Source organism: Erinaceus europaeus, chromosome 11 (genome assembly GCF_950295315.1).
Source record: "Erinaceus europaeus chromosome 11, mEriEur2.1, whole genome shotgun sequence".
In the NCBI taxonomy this organism is placed as follows: Eukaryota; Metazoa; Chordata; class Mammalia; order Eulipotyphla; family Erinaceidae; genus Erinaceus; species Erinaceus europaeus.
The window spans coordinates 67089993-67106580 of NC_080172.1; the positions used below are offsets into that span (position 1 = coordinate 67089993).

The 16588-nt window shown below is 49.0% G+C and overlaps 1 protein-coding gene across 2 annotated transcripts in view; it reads right to left on the reverse strand.

Moving 5' to 3' along the window:
- Positions 1–9310: 9310 nt before the first annotated feature.
- Positions 9311–16588, reverse strand: part of SLC6A17 (solute carrier family 6 member 17) — a 61916-nt gene continuing 54638 nt past the window's right edge. For both annotated transcript variants that reach the window (XM_060201931.1, XM_060201930.1), the window contains 2 exons: positions 13020–13182; positions 9311–11526 (listed from right to left, as the gene is read on the reverse strand). In XM_060201931.1, coding sequence (XP_060057914.1) covers positions 11158–11526; positions 13020–13182 — 532 coding nt within the window. In that variant the 3' untranslated portion in view covers positions 9311–11157. The remainder of the gene's footprint in view (positions 11527–13019; positions 13183–16588) is intronic.

Sequence of the window (16588 nt, forward strand, 5' to 3'; positions counted from 1 at the left end):
TCCCGGCGTCCCAGCTCTGCCTTCCTCCGCTGAGCTGAGACCACCGAGGCACGTCACCCCGGGTCGCCAGCGCCCAGTCCGGCGCGCCGCCCCTGCGCGCCTCCGCCGCTATCCCCTTCCGCCCCCCTCGGCCCGGCGCCCCGCCTCTCTTCCACCCGCAGCTCCTCCCACTGCAGCCGTGACTCGGTAGCGCTCAGGACCCCAAACCTCTCACCTCCACCCACCCCCCTTCTGACTGTTTCTGCGGCGCCCTCCCCGCCAAGCTGGTCGCTTCGCTGCGTTTTCATTGCGGCGGACTTGAGGCCCGGAAAGACGGAGAGTGGAGAGAGGCTCCGCCTCCTGCCCCAGACAAGGTGTTGGGGCCTCCAGAATACTCCCCCCCCCCCATCCTGCGCCCAACATGCCACCGTCTGACTCTCAGTCACCAAACTCCCGCTGTGGCCTTGGACAGACAAGCGGCTCCGCGTCCTGTGGCAGGGAACTGGCGACCTGATGGGCCTACAGTGGGTGGCCCTCAGACGCCGTTAGGTTTAGGCTTTGGTTCATCCTTCTCTGGGGGCACATGGATGAACAGTCCTGTCCTGTCCTCCTGCCTCGGGACCCCTATCTGGTTCTGCCCTGGTTTCATTTTGCCCTTTTTATGTCATATCTCCCCCTCTCTGACCCTGCACTGCCTTTTCATCTTGAAAGTTCCCACTGTGCCTGCTTCTGAGAACCTGTTTGCTCCAAGGCTGAGAAACTGCCTTGCCCAACACCAGCCGGGCTTCACTGGCCCCAGCCCAAGAGTCATTTCCAGTTGAGTCGTTTTTGTTTTTTAAAACCTGAGCCTCTTCCACATCTTTAAATTAATACCTCTCTCCACATATGTGTGTATATGTATGTATATAAATATAAATAAATATCTATATATATATTACAGCTTCCAGCAGCCTCCATATTCATCAGGGCGCTGAAGGCAGACATGCAGGGTGACAGATACAGCTGCCCTGCACACTTGTGCACTGCCAGCTTCCTGATGGGGCAGTATCGAGTTATACTGGGAGAAGTCGCACAAGAGCCTGGTGTGCTGGGAGGAAAGGCTGAGATGCAGTGCAAGTGCGTGGAAATCTTATAGGCCAAAGGCTCACCATCAGAGGTCAGAAGTGCAAAATAGTGACAATCTTTGATGATCTGTTAGAATAGGCAGACGAAGAAGAGGAATCTCTTATGTCTAGTCCCCACATCCTTTGGAGCTATTGTCTGTACTTCAGGATTTAGCTGGCTTTGAGTTTGCTGCAGATCAAAAGTGAAGAAGAGAAGGAAGAGGAGGCAGTGGAGGAGGAGGAAGAAAAAGAAGGAGGAGGAGGAGGAGGAGGAGAAGGAGAAGAAAGGAATATCTCAAATGTGACTGGGAAGAGAAAAGCCGGAAGCTGAGTGAGGCGAAAAGAGCTGCAACAAAAATGAAAGGATTGACTAATGAATTGTGTGGTAGTCTCTTCTGGGTTGGGTCCTGGCAAAGTCTATTGGGGCCTCTTCTCCCATTTAACATTCTTCCAGTTGGCTGAACTCATCCTGAGAAGGAGAACCAAGTTGATGGAAGCAGGATGGGGCAGGGGGATAAGCTATCACAGCATCCCATATCTGAATCATTTATTCATTCATCAAATATTTCCTGAGTATTGACTTTGTGCTAAAAGCTGTTCCAGGCACAGGAGATCAGTGTATAGTCTTCCCTGTACACACACACACACACACACACACACACACACACACACACACACACACACACACCAGTAATCTCTGCTTCGGGTACTTCCGTTCTGCAGTGTTTATAAGTGGTGACGGGCTCTTGGGGAGATGGAAAGAGAAAACCGCCAAGGATAGAGAAGGCTAAAGGGTAGAGAGAACTCAGCCTGTTAGAACACCAACTTGCATCTCTAAGGTCTCAGGGGTCACAGGTTTGGGGACATTCCTTAGCTTGTACCAGAGCTGAGAAGTGGTCTGTCTCTCTCTCTCTCACACAGTAAATGAATGAATTATATATATATATATATAGAGAGAGAGAGAGAGAGAAAGAGAGAGAGAGAGAGACACCAGAAAGGATATCAGAAAGCTGGAGTGGAGATGAGGAAAATCCAAAAAAGCTGAGGGCCCAGCTCAGGGAGGCACGATGATGCCTCAGAACAATGACCAGCTCCTGGAGAGTGGAGCTCAGCCTCAGCCCCAAGAAGGTCTGCTACCTGCTGAAGGGTTTGTCCTAGAGCTCTGAGCTAACCTGTTAGTGGGGCTTTCTGAACGTTTCTGAGGGGAATCAGTGTGATGTGACTGGCATCACAGAGCTTATTCTGTTGTTTCTGTATGATGAGGTCATACTATTTCTTCCAAGCTCAGAATGAGGGGGAAGAGAGTCCCCAGCCCAGCCTGCAATGTGACAACCCACTGTGCATGGGTGTATGCTGCCCCCTGGTGGTACAAGGAGGCCCTGCTCCAGGTCTGATCCCTCCTCTCTGGATGCTAGGATACTGGGTGAGAATGGGGTTAATTCTGAGCATGCTTAATTCCAGCACACCCCCCCCCCCCCCCGTGTCTCTCCTAGCCTAACTCTCCCATCTAGGAGCCTTCTTTCCCTCTCCTTCATTCATAACTCGTAGATATTGACCACTGACAGGCTTAAGCTAGACCATCAAGCAGCCACTGTTGGGAAATCTTAATTTTGTAAGCTTCTTTCCCCTCCCCCCTCATAACTGTTTCTCCACTTTACTCTCCTGGACACCTGACTTTCTTCTGGATGCCAAGAAAAGACATTGGTCAGAGAAGTAGACTTTTTTACATTAAAAAGTCAACTACAGGGGGTTCCTCTAGCTAGGGAGAAAGGTATGGTAAAAGTAACACAAGGGGGGGGTGTATTCCAAGCACCCTGTAGCCCTTCTAGAATTCCTTGATCAGGGCGTTTGCCCTCTGATTGCTGATTACACTAGTTAGAAACATGGAGCCATACATCACGGCTCCTTCCCATATTGGTGACTTGGTTAGGGACTCAGCTACTTTGGGATGGCAGGCCTCACCCAGTCTCCATCTAGACAGATGGAATCTACTTGTTTTGAGGGACTCCAGGTGTAGGAGTGGACTCCTTGGCTACCAAGATAGGTCCTATCCATTGGTGCCCACTTTGGATGCTACAGCTCCTATCAGATAGGACTCGCTCCCTCAGGCCCAGCAGCCTTTCCTAGCCTGCCATGTTCCTCAGCCACTTAATTGAATTGCTGTGTCTGTCATGACCACATGTGGCGAGGGTGATGGTGCCTTTCCTCTCCTGGAGGCAGGCCTGGTCTGCTGTGATAATTTGTAGGGGTTACAAGACCAGGGTCCATTGAGTGAACCCTCAAAGTCCTCCTTACTGAAATGGAGACCCATCCTGAGGACAAAGAATACAACACACACACACACACACACACACACACACACACACACACACACACACACACACACACACGTTAACTCAGGGCCCAGCTGGCAGGGCTCCTTGGCATTCAGCACTCCTCCATCTAGAAAAGTGCAGAGTCCTTCTAGTCAGGCTAAATTCCAGTTGAAATGGTTCATTCCATTAGAGTGGTTAATTAGTCCTAATCCTAATGGGCCTGGCCCTTTCAGCAGTGTCCTGGGCAAAGAAGGAGCAGTTCCTGCAGAGGGAAGCCCCGTTCCTCTTTCTCTTGGGTACTCGTAGAGCCAGAGAGCCCTCCCTGCTCAGGTCAGCCCTAGGGAGACCGGAGAGGCCCAGGGTCCATCTCCACAGTCTTTCTGCTCCAAGGCTGGCACCAGGGCTGGCATAGAGGAATGACAGGTGTGGTCTGTTGCTAAGTGGCAGACTCAGTTTTCTCCCTGCCTCCTGGGTCTCTCCCCAGCTGAGGCTATATAAGCAGGTGCATGGCACCAGGATGTCTTAAATCAGATTCTAGCCACCCCTGCCTGCTCTTTCTCTGTGTGTTCCTGGGGATCAGCACAATCCTAAGCACAAGAATAGCTGAGTCAGGCTTGATGCCAGGAATGAATGAATTGAGATAATGGTGTGTGTTCTGGGGGTGGGGGGTGGGGGCTTCCTCCCTGTACTGAAAGATGGGCACTGAGAAGCCCAGGCTATGGTCCCACTTTCCTCTGCTTGGTTATGGGGGGGGGTTTTGTTTGTTTTTCTCCCATCTCTGGACCTCAGTTTCCCTGTTCTAATTGGATTAGATAATCAGCTCATGCTCTGGTTACTGCTCCCGTGAAGCAAATCACCTCCTAATTTTCATGGTATAAATATTTTTTTTATATTTTGTTTTTTGTCTCCAGCTGCGTGCCTGCACTATGAATCCACTGCTCCTGGAAGCCACTTTTTCCATTTTGTTGCCTTTCTTGTTACCCTTGTTGTTGTCATTATTATTGTTGTCACTGCTATTGTTGTTGGATAGGACAGAGACAAATTGAGAGAGGAGGGGAGACAGAGAGGGGGAGAGAAAGACACCTGCAAACCTGCTTCACCACCCGTGAAGCAACCCCCCTGCAGGGGGGGAGCCAGGTGCTCAAACCCGGATCCTTACGCCTGTCCTTGCGCTTTGTGCCATGTGCGCTTAACCCTCTGCACTACTGCCTGACCCCCTCATGGTGTAAATCTTATGAATGACTCAAATGAGGCCCAATTGAATTCCTACCCACAAAACCATGAGATGTAATAAAAAATATTGATGACATTAAGATTCAGGGAAACTGAGCTGGAGAGAGAACATAATGGTTATGCAAAGACTAAAAGACTATCATGGAGTTGGGGAGTACTTTCATGCTTGAGTCTCTGAGGTCCTAGATTCAACCCCCAGAACCACCATAAGTCAGAGTGGAGCAGTGCTCTTGTGCACCCCATAAATAAAATATTTACAACTAGATCTGAAAAAACTTAGGGTGGGCAAGACAGCCAACATGGCTAGTGGGCTGCTTTTCCATGCAAATGATCCAGGCTTGAGCCTGACCCCCATAGCACTAAAAGAGGTATCAGTGATGTAATATCTTTCTCTCTTTTACTCTCTCTCATATCAGTGCTGTAATCTCCTCTCTCTCTCTCTCTCTCTCTCAGAAAAAAGGAAACCCAGATCAAAATTATGATGATTTATGAAAACTTGATACATAACTATGTCTTATCTCATTAAATCCTTTAATTTATACAAATTTAATAGACTAGGAAATTGAAGTTCAGAGGTAAAACAAAAACCAAAAAAATTAAAACTTGGCCCAGGTTTTCCAGAAGCAGCAAACCTAGCTGGCATTTGAATGTGACCTTAGGAAGTCAGAAGTTCCTGAAACTGGTGTCCTTATTGTAACTCTTCTCAGGGGAGGTTTGCACCTCAAGTGCCAGGAAGGTGACATTTCCACTAACATCATCACCTTCAAAAAAAGGAGGGAATTACAAGAGGTGACTTGTCTAGCACAGAGCATGGCTCTGAGAAACCTTTGAGGGTGACCTGGAGTCTGTAGGGTGGGTAAGGAGTGTTTCTCTTTGCCATACTGGGAGGATGGAGGAAGATTATGTAAACAGTAACACACCAGAGTTCATGCCTGAGGCTGAGGGGTCGCAGGTTCAATGTTGGGTATAACCATAAGGCCAAGGCATTCTCCCCACCCCCTCTCCTCTTAAAATAATCTCAGGACAGAGGTGACTGAACTGATTTATTGACCTCTGCATATTCACAGCTGTCATATAGCCTGTCCTTGGCAACTGCTCAATGTTTGTTCAAGGAAAAAGATCACCCTAAAAGAACTTAAAAGACAGGGCTGGAGAAGGGGGGCATGGACTAAGAACCAGAAAGAAGGGTTTTTCTGCCATCTGGTGGCTACTGTTAGAATAACACTTTCTAGACTGGCAGAAGGAAATGGAAGGCTCCTTTGGAGATCTCTTGTGTCTGCAAACCATCAACAACATTCCAGACGGGAGTGAGTGGTGCTGTCTCCCCTAGAAGCCAGAATTCCTGCTTCTTCTTATGTCGGTGATCCTTGAGGGCAAGGCAGGAAGTGCCTCCCTCCCTCACAGCTGACTCTGTTCTTCAGAGTAGGTACTTTGATAAGTAAATACATGGGGACTGGGAGATAACCCACCCACTAAAGTACACATCGCAGCACATGTAAAATACTGGGTTTGAGCCTGGACACCACATGGGAGAGGCATGGATGGCACCAAGGGAGCTCCATGGATGGTGGAGCAGTGGAAAATTGAGGCCAAGGACTTAGCACAGTGGATAAAACTGGACCCTCTAGGAGGTCCTCTGTTCGACCATCAGTAGTGCATGTGCCAGAGTGGTGTTCTGGTTTTCTCTCCTTCCCCTCTTTCACACAAATAAATAAATCCTTAATCTCTAAGGAAGGGAGCTGGGCAGTGGTGCACCAGGTTAAGTGCAAGGACCCACATAAGGATCCCAGTTCGAGCCCCTGGCTCCCCACCTTCAGGGGTTTGCTTCACAAACAGTAAAAACAGGTCAGCAGGTATCTATCTTTCTCTCTACCTCTCTGACTCCCCCTACTCCTTCAATTTCTCTCTGCTCTATCCAATAAAATGGAAAAATGGCCACGGGAACAGTGGATTCATAGTGCAGGCACCGAGCCCCAGTGATAACCTTGGAGGCAAAAAAAAAAAAAATAATAAAAATCTCTAGGAAACACAGGTAATATTATGCTGTATTCCATCTTTACCTTCCACTAGAGTTCTGCCTCCATCCTTGTATTCTATCTCCATCCCTGTATTCCATCTTTACCTACTACTAGAGTTTAACGTGTGTTACCTTGAAAAGAAGCTCAACATTTAGAATGTGACTTGAGTCCAGTCACCCCCTGATCACCTCAGGCTTGTGGGCACCTGTTCCTGCCCTGAGGGAGACCTCATGCCCTCAACCTTGCAGAGCCATCAGGGTTTGCTTTTCCTGTAAGCAAACACCCTATAAGAAAAACACCAAATGGTCCTCGAGTCAGATGGAACTTACTTTTTCCTAACATGGGGGGAACTAGCTGAAAAGTCATTGCATCAGAGCTCTGTCTCAAAAATCACATGGATATTCTTGCATTTAGGTTCCTGATTATTTAACAGTTTGTTCTGCTTTATATCCTAATCCTTTTTCAGCCACCAAGTTGCAGATGCTGCCATGACGATCTGACTTTCCTGGGTAGACAACTTCACCAGTGTGTCCTGGAACCTCACTTCTCCATAGCCCTATCCTACTAGGGAAAGATAGAAACAGGCTGGGAGTATGTATCAACCTAACAACACCCGTCTTCAGTGGGAAGCAATTACAGAAGCCAGACCTTCTACCTTTACCCCATAATGACCCTGGGTCCATGTTCCCAGAAGGTTAAAGAATAGGAAAGCTATCAGGGGAGGAGATGGGATACAGAGTGCTGGTAGTGGGAATTGTGTGGAACTGTACCCCTCTTATCCTATGGTCTTGTTAATATTTCCATTTTATAAATAAATAAATAAATAAAAATTTTAAAAACACACACACAGGCATAGAGGTGTGGAGGACAGCAGCCATTCCGACCAAATTGTGGTAAGAGGAAAACAAAAACAAAGCAAAACATTCCCAGAAAAGAAGAATGAAAGGATCTCCTCCACAGACCTGCTTTTGCTCTGTGCCTGTTTCAATTTGAGTCAGGTTCCAAGGAGCTGCTGGTGTGAAAACATTCTAGGCCTGCACTTGGACCCTACATGCAACACTGATTCCTGGGAGAGGGGGCCCATATCCGCCTGTCTCTGAGCCCCCAACCCACACACACACCTAGCTACCCACACAGCACCCAGTTTCCATAGCTGGCCCAGCCAGGCCCACCCCCACGTTTGCCCCTAAAGCTGCCCTGGGGATCCATGACCTGCCTCCCACCCCCCTGGGAAGATCAGAAAAGCCAGAGAACTCTGGTAAGAACAGACACTTTATTGTACACCATATGAGGAGGAGAAGGGCAGGAATGCCAGGGTGAGAATGCCTTGCCCTCCTCTGGGCTGTGGGCTTCTGACCCAGCGCTGTCCAGCTGTGAGGCACATAGACTGGGCAGCTCTGAATTCAGGCCAGAACCTAGAGTGGTGCCTGCTATGAGTGCTAGGGCCTGGACAAAGCAGCGCTTGGCATGAGAAGGGACCACAGCATGGGTCCTCGGAGAGAAGGCAAGGGGCCCCAGATATCAGCTCTTCAGTCACTTTTCTCCATACGGGGAGAGTGTTCTGGGGTGTGTGGAGGGTTGTGAGGAAGGGCAGAGGCTGTCCCCTGCCTGTAATACTGTGGGCTTGCTCAGGACTTCCAGGCAGTGCTGCTCCCAGCTCCCACCCCTCCTGGCCCTGAGCTGGTAGCAGGCCTCCAGGTGGACTACTGGAGGGCATGGGCCAACTTGGCCAGCACCAGCCTGCCTGCCCTGTCAGCCTGCCTCACCTGGGACCTTGGAGCTCTTGATGTCTCATGGCGAAGGCAGAAGGCTCCCTGAGCAAGAAGCTGGTAATTGGGTCTGGGGGGTGGACAACAGGGATAGGGAGAGGCAGGGGCCTCTATCAGGCACTCCTCTGCCCTGCCCTCAAGCCTGTTTCCCTGGACAAAGACATGGAGGTCCCACCCAGCCACCTTGTGCTCCTCCAGGAAACCTGGGCCCAATCTCCCTGCAGCAGGCACCCCAGCCTCCCAGCTTTCAGTGCAGTGAACCGAAGTACAAGGAGGACAGCTGTCCCCTTCCTAACACTGTCACCACTGTCTCAAGAACAGAAGCAGGGCAGAGGCTGGGAGATGCCCTCATGGAGTTTGGCCAACTGAAGGCAGCTAGCACTTTCCCTATGGATGTAGAGCTTGTGGCTGAAGCAGGATTAGAAAGAGGGTGCCTGGGAAGTAAACTCAGGCTCCCCCTAACTGCTTTCTGGGGAACCGGGTGGAGTAAGGGCTATGAGTCTTCCTTTTTCCTGGAGGAGGAGGCCTTGCATGGCTGAGCTGAGAGGAGGCAGCAGCTGGGGGAAGGGTGACATGGTCTGCAGGGAGGGGTGAACACTTGGGAAGGGTCACAAGTTGGCATCCCCCCCCCACACACACATAGACACACACACAGCACACATGGTCACACACACACACGTCAAGCGTAGGGTCCTGTGCCTACCAGCAGACACACTAGGACAGGCCCCGCCTACCAAGACAGGGACAACACTACCCAGCTTGCAGCACCAGGTGAAGGGCCCCTGCCCTGCACCCCACCCCCACCACAGGCAGGCAGGCTGGGGCCAGGCCCAGCCCCATGGACAAAATTAAAAATATATCAAATATACAATGAAAATAGATCTGTACAGCACTGAGGATGAAAATAGCCCACCAGCCACAGTATAATATTGGGTTTGTCATTTAACAGCATTTACACCCACATGTACAGATTGAATATACAATAGAAATAGAATATATAGAAGGGTATTTATATATATATATATATATATATATATATATATATATATATATATACTAGAGTGTCTCTCTTGGGGCCTTGCTTTTTCCTGTTGCTAATTCTGCTGAAGATTTAGGTAGGGGGCCAGGTAGGAGGTGTTGTCAGGTGAGGGGGCTAAGGCGGGATGTTGTGCCCACTAAGCTCGAGTGTTTGGGGAGATGTGGGCCCCGTCCCCTGCACACTCAGGAGAGGCAGGTATGGCTGAACATCTGGAGATGGGAGGAGGTATAGGGGGTGAACAAAGGAGATGGGGGTGGACCTCTAGCAAGGGGAGGGGGCAAAGGGACTAAGGAGGTAGAGGGGTATACTGGGATTAGTCTGTCCCAGTGCTGAGAGAAATCAGAGCCACAAGAGTGGGGGACACTCTTTGAAGGGGCCATGGCTTACCACTGTCCCTGGATCTCAAAGATAGAGGTCTGCTGTCCCAGACAGTCTTCCTTCATTGGTCCATCCATCTACCCACCCACCCACCTACCTATCTTTCCATTCATGCATCCACTTTATCCACCCATCCATCCATCTTCCCATCAGTCCATTCATCTCTCCACATCTGTTCTCCAGTTTAGCTCTAATTCTCCCAGCTTGTACCCCCAAGCTAGCCCATTTTCTAGGTGAGGCTCATTGATCAAGGTGTGTGAGGATGCTGGGGGGAAGTGGATAGACCTCATGATGAAGCCAGCATCCACAGCACTGCTGAGGTGCCCCCTGGCCCAGGCAGGGAGACTTGGGGAAGGTTTGAGAGGTGTCCACAAGTGACGCACACACTGTTTGGCTGTGCTTGTACAATAAGAGAGAGTGACAGCCCAAGAGGAAGCGACATATGTCTTTCCCAGGTCTGAGGCTGCCTGGGTAGGAAGCTCCGAATTCCAGGGATCCCTGTTCCAAGGGAGAAGCTGCCACTAATGAGTGAGGCCCCGAGCATGGGGAGAAAGGGTGTGCTTCACAATTGTGCTGTGAACTGTCTCAACTGTGCGATAAACTATCACGTGTGCTCTAGAAACCCGTCCACACACTGCCCCTTCTCTCTGGGCAATGAGGCAGTGGCCACCACTCAGCTCCAGGAAGGGGATGGGGTGGTAGTGGGGAGGGAGACCCCTAAGCCCTAATGGGCACGGAAAAGGATTACCACCTCCACCCTCAATACAGATTTAGGGGCTTACCCTACCCAAGCCCTAAGCAGGGGCAGAGATCCAGGAAGATTCCATCTAGAGCTGGGGGCAAAGGAGTCCCCTCCTCCACTGCCAAGGCTCATGATCAAGTCAGAGGGCACTAACTGCCTCAGAAAACAGAACCCCATTCCAAGTCCCCCCCAAAACCTCTACCCTGGCTTTTCTCACCACCACTTCCTGGTAGCACTCCTGAGACCTAAGAACTGCAAATGGCAGGTTGGAGGGAGAGAAGGAAGGTACAGGGACTCCTAAATGGCCACCCAGAGCCTCAGCTGTGCTGGAGTCAGGAGTCCTGGGCTGTTTCTGTTATTTGGCTGGGAACTGATGACAGGGTCTGAGAAAGTGAGATGGATGGGGTACCTGGGCCAAGGGGCATAGCCTCTGCTGGTCCCCACTCAGGTCCCAGGAACGGGAGTTGCCAGGACTGTGGTGGGGACCAAAGTAGCGCAGACCCTCTCCCCCAGGCAGAGGGTCTGGAAATGGGCTGCTTGGGTTTCGGGACTGGGAGAGGAGGGAAGGGCCAGGGCAGTGGTCACAGCTCCGACTCGGGGGTGCCGGCTAAGAGGTAGCCGCTCCCATAGCGTCCGTTGGGGTTGCCGCTGTTCTCCAGGGGTGACGTGCTGCCGGGCCCTAGGTAAGAGCGGTGTGTGGGCATGGGGGAGGGTGCCTCACTGGGCACCTTGCTGAGGATGAAGCGGGTCTCATCGTTCTCCTCCAGGTTGGAGATGTCCTTCATCATGCGGCCCTTCTTGTAGGACACGGAGAGGGTGTTGGAACCGTCAGAGAGCAAGTGGAAGTGGCGCAGGATGAACACCACTGGGATGGGCAGGGTGGCCACGATGATGAGGGTGATCAGGAGGGCCATGGCCCAGTTGGGGAAGTACAGGTAGCGCTCAGCAGCCTAGGGGTGAAAGACGGTGAGTGCTGTGACCACCCTCCCTCCCAGGGCCCCCTGCTTCTTCCCTACCCCAGGCACCAGCATAGATAAGGACCATCATGACCTTCATGATGGTCCTAGCTGGGACCATCATGACCTAGCTGGTCACCTGGGTTAGAGACCTGAGCTTCCTTGGGTTCAGTTTTCATGCTTATGAAAGAATGGGCAACTCTACTCCTCCGATGTGGCAAGGATGTGTGGGTTAGAAAGAGCAGACCAGTTGAGCACACGTTACCGTGTTCAAGGACCCAGGTTCAAGACCCTAGCCCCCACCTGCAGGGGGTAAGCCTCATGAGTGGTGAAGCAGGACTGCAGGTGTCTTTCCTTTTCTCTCCCTAACTTTCCCATTTCAATTTCTCTCTGTCCTAGCAAATAAAAAGAGGGAGGAAAGTGTGTGTGTGTGGGGGGGATAGCCACCAGGAGTAGTGGATTTGTCATGCAGGCATCAAGATCCAGCAATAACTCTGGTGACAGTAAAAACAAACAAACAGGGTGTGGCTATGGAGTAGGAGCCATGTCAGATCTCAATCCAGATAAACTAGAAAGAAAATGAAAAATCATTTTATATATAAATAAAAATGTTTCAAAAAATGAAAAATCAATACTCCAGAAACTCACTAAGCCACAGCCACCAAGTTTCAGATGCTACTACAGTTTCACTGAACTCTCTGGGCAGATGACCTCACAATGTGTACTAGACCACATCTCTCCAGAGCTCTCCCCGACTAGGGAAAGATAGACATAGGCTGGGCGTATAGATTGACCTGCCAACATGCTGCCCATGTCCAGCAGAGAAGCAATTACAGAAGCCTGACCTTCCACCTTCTGCACCCCAAAAAGAATTTTGGTCCATACTCCCAGAGGCGTAAATGATAGAGGAAGATGACCAGAGGGCTCTGAACTCCAATTCCATCAGAACCCAGAGAAAGAAGAGGAAAAGAAGAAATTAAGAAATAAATAAAGAAAGACACTCAGAAGTAGTAGGTGTGACTTATAAAGGAAGAGAAGAAATGTGCAATTATATATACAAGTAGATTAATAGTTATAGAAATAATAGTCAGCCCATATCTGGATCTTGGGAGAACTAGTGCAGTTTCCAATGGAGGGAATGGGGACACAGAACTCTGGTGGGGGGAAAGGTGTGGAGTTATACTCCTGTTATCTTATAGTTTTGTAAGTCAATATTAAATCACTAACAAAAAATTAAAAACAAATAAAGAAGAAGAAAAAAGGCAAGGACAGTCCAGTACTAAGCACTCCTGACTCTCAGTTCCTCCATACATGCAGTGGGAGCAGTGCTATCTCTCTCTTTGGGTTGCTGGAGAGGTGACAGATGTGCAAAACCCCTGGGCCCTGGCACCTTGGAGCTGCCCCAATAAGAGTACAGCCCTACTGCCTGCTGCACTAGAGGTCTGGGAATATGCCAATGTCCTTGGCCACAGGGGTCCCAACCTCACCTCCTCCTTGATCCAGGCACTGTAGCCAGGGGGTGTGACCCCCAGCTGGATGATGCTGGCAGTAGTGAGCACAGCCATGCACAGCGGAGACACAAACTTCCACATGTAGAAATAGAAGCGGTAGGGCTGGAAGCCCAGCATCTCTGTCAGCTCCTGCATGAACCTGCCAGGTACAGAGAGGACTAAAAGTTGGCACCCCCGTCATGCCTTGCCCTTCCCCATGTGGCCACCTCCTCCTAGAAGTCCTCCTTGACTTGTCTTCTGTTGGTTTTGTCTTGTATTTAGCATTCCTGATTCACTATTCTGAGTCCAGCTGCCCCCCACTCCTGCTCCAGGAAGGCTCTGCTGTCCTCATCTAACCTCCTCTGACTAAGTCATGTTCCTCCCTAGCCAGGGGTTTGATACAGTCCATAGGGCACAACTGGGCTAACCACCAAGCAAGCACCAGAGGTTCAGTTTGCTCAGCTTCACTCATAGGCACAACTCTAGACTCCCCCTGGTGGAAAAGAAGTAGAAATGCACACCCCTATATCCAAAGGAAGAAGGCTTCCCCCACCCAAGAGTTTCAAACCAACCTTTCTGGAACTGGGGGGAGAGGGTGGGGAGAGAAGCAGACTATATACAGGAATGACAGAAAAGACAGCATAATTGTTATGCAAAGGACCTTCATGCCTGAGGTAGATTCAGTCCCACACACCACCACAAACCAGAGCTGAGCAGTGCTCTGGTTAAAAATTATAATAGGGGGAGCCGGGGGGAGGGGGGGCGCAGCTGGTTAAGCGCATGTGGCACAAAGCGCAAGGACCAGCATAAGGACCCTGGTTTGAGCCCCCGGCTCCCCACCTAAAGGGGAGTCGTTTCACAGGTGGTGAAGCAGGTCTGCAGGTGTCTGTCTTTCTCTCCCCCTCTCTGTCTTCCCCTCCTCTCTCCATTTTTCTCTGTCCTAACAGCGATGACATTGATGACAACAACAATAAAAAGATAACAAGGGCAACAAAAGGGAAAATAAATTTTAAAATTTTTAAAAAATATAATAGGGGGCCAGGCAGTGTTACCATAACATGGACCTGGGTTCAAGTCCTAGGTCCCCACCTGCAGGGGGTAAGCTTCATGAGTGGTGGAGCAGTGCTGCAGGAATCTCACTCCTCTATCTTCCACTCCTATCTCAATTTCTGTCTCTATCATATATATGTATATATTGCATTAAAATATAATGATAATGATTGCTCAACAATTTGTTTGGCTTCGTATGTCAACTCTCTTTTCAATCACCAGGTTCCAGATGCCACCAGGATGCTGTCCAGGCTTCCCTGGATTGAAGACCCCACCAATGTGTCCTGGAGCTCAGCTTCCCCAGAGACACACCTTACTAGGGAAAGAGAGAGGCAGACTGGGAGTATGGACCGACCAGTCAATGCCCATGTTCAGCGGGGAAGCAATTACAGAAGCCAGACCTTCTACCTTTTGCAACCCTCAATGACCCTGGGTCCATGCTCCCAGAGGGCTAGAGAATGGGAAAGCTATCATGGGAGGGGGTGGGTTATGGAGATTGGGTGGTGGGAATTGTGTGGAGTTGTACCCCTCCTACCTTATGGTTTTGTTCATTAATCCTTTCTTAAATAAAAATTTTAAAAATATATATATAATGATAATTTTAAATCATCCCTATAGCCAGGGCACCTAATTGAAACCTTTGACTTCTATTATAAATGCCAGCAACTATAGTAATAACAGCAGTACTTGCGATTGTCTCTAGTCACATTATAGGTATTTTCTTATCTTATTCCAATTGTGGGAGACACAAGCATCATTTACATTCAGAACCACTTCAAAATGACCATTGTTCTGTACTCTTCACAATGGCTAAGGAGTTGAAACAGTTTAAATGTCCACAGATAGTCAGATAAATAAACTATGGGACATATACTCAATAAAATACTTCTCTATAGTTTAAAAAGATGGTATCGCATCTTTCAGGACAAAATGGATGGAACTGGAGGTAATTATATTTAATGAACTAAGCAGATGAAAGACAGATACCAATGTTCTCACTTATATGTGGAATTTAAAGAATAAAAATGTGGGGATATGGTGATTTACATAACCAGAGGTGGGTATAAAAATGAGCCTGAAGTGCTGTAGCTTACAATAGAGGAATTGGGGATCCAGAACTCTGGTGGTGGGAACAGTGCATAATTGCACCCCAATTATCTTGTATTTTTTTTGCCTCCAGGGTTATTGCTGGGGCTCAGTGCCTGCACCATGAATCCACTGCTCCTGGAGGCCATTTTTCCCCCTTTTGTTGCAGCCCTGTTGTGGTCATTATTGTTATTGTTGATGTCGTTCATGGTTGGACAGGACAGAGAGAAATGGAGAGAGGAGGGGAAGACAGAGAGGGGGAGAGAAAGATAGACACCCAAAGACCTACTTCACCACCTGTGAAGTGACTCCCCAGCAGGTGGGGAGCCAGGGGCTCGAACCAGGATCCTTACCCTGGTCCTTGTGCTTGGCACCATGTGCACTTAACCCGCTGCACTACCTCCCGACCCCCTATCTTGTAATTTTTAAAATCAATATTAAATCACAAAGAAGAAAAAGAAGAAGGAGAAGGGAATAGGGAAGTTTCCAGTGGAGGGGATGGAACACAGAACTGTGGTGGTGGAAACTATATGAAATAGTACTCCTGTTATCTTACAATCTTGTTAATAATTATTAAATTACTAATTAAAAATGAGTCTGAAATCTGGTAATTTTATAAAACAGTGTTAAATCACTAATAAACATGTTTAAAAGAGCATACAAACCTGCAAAACCAAAATAGGCAAAAAAAAAAAAAACCTCAAACTGGGGCCGGATGGTGGCACACCTGGTTGAGTGCACATATTGCAGTGCTCAAGAACCTGGGTTTGAGCCCCTAGTCCTCTGCAGAGGGAAAACTTTGCAAGTGGTGAGGCAGTGCTACAGGTGTCTCTCTGTCTCTCTCCCTCTCTGTCTCCCCCTTCTTCTTGACTTCTGGCTGTCTCTATCCAATAAATAAATAAAGATAATTTTTAAAAGTTTTAAAAAAAAAAACTCAAACTATTATAGGCTTTGGGAGAACTATGGTGGGTATGCAGGGAGGGAAAGGGCACAGAACTTTGGTTCTGTGGGTGCAATGTGAAATTATACTACTAAAACCTCATAATTTTGTGACCCAGTATCCAGTCACCAATAATAAAAGGTTGCCAAATGTTATTATATCCACAGCTAGATCCTGTGACTTAATGCATTGAAAATAAAGTACAATAGGATAGGCTTACAACAGCATCATGGGATTGCTTAATACAACCAGCTTCCTAGTTGAGTCAACAGATTTTTGCCTTATACATTTACAAATAACATTCTGGGAAGGGACACAGAGATCTCACTAGACTGCAGAGAACCAGAACCCCTCCCAGCAGCTTCTTCCATCTGCATCCCATCACTGGTCCCATCACCTGTCCTAACCTGTACCCCCGTAGAAAGCAGATGGTTGGAGAGAGCCTGACTCTGAGGCGGTCTAGACATCAGGGAGGAGCAGGCTGAGTGGG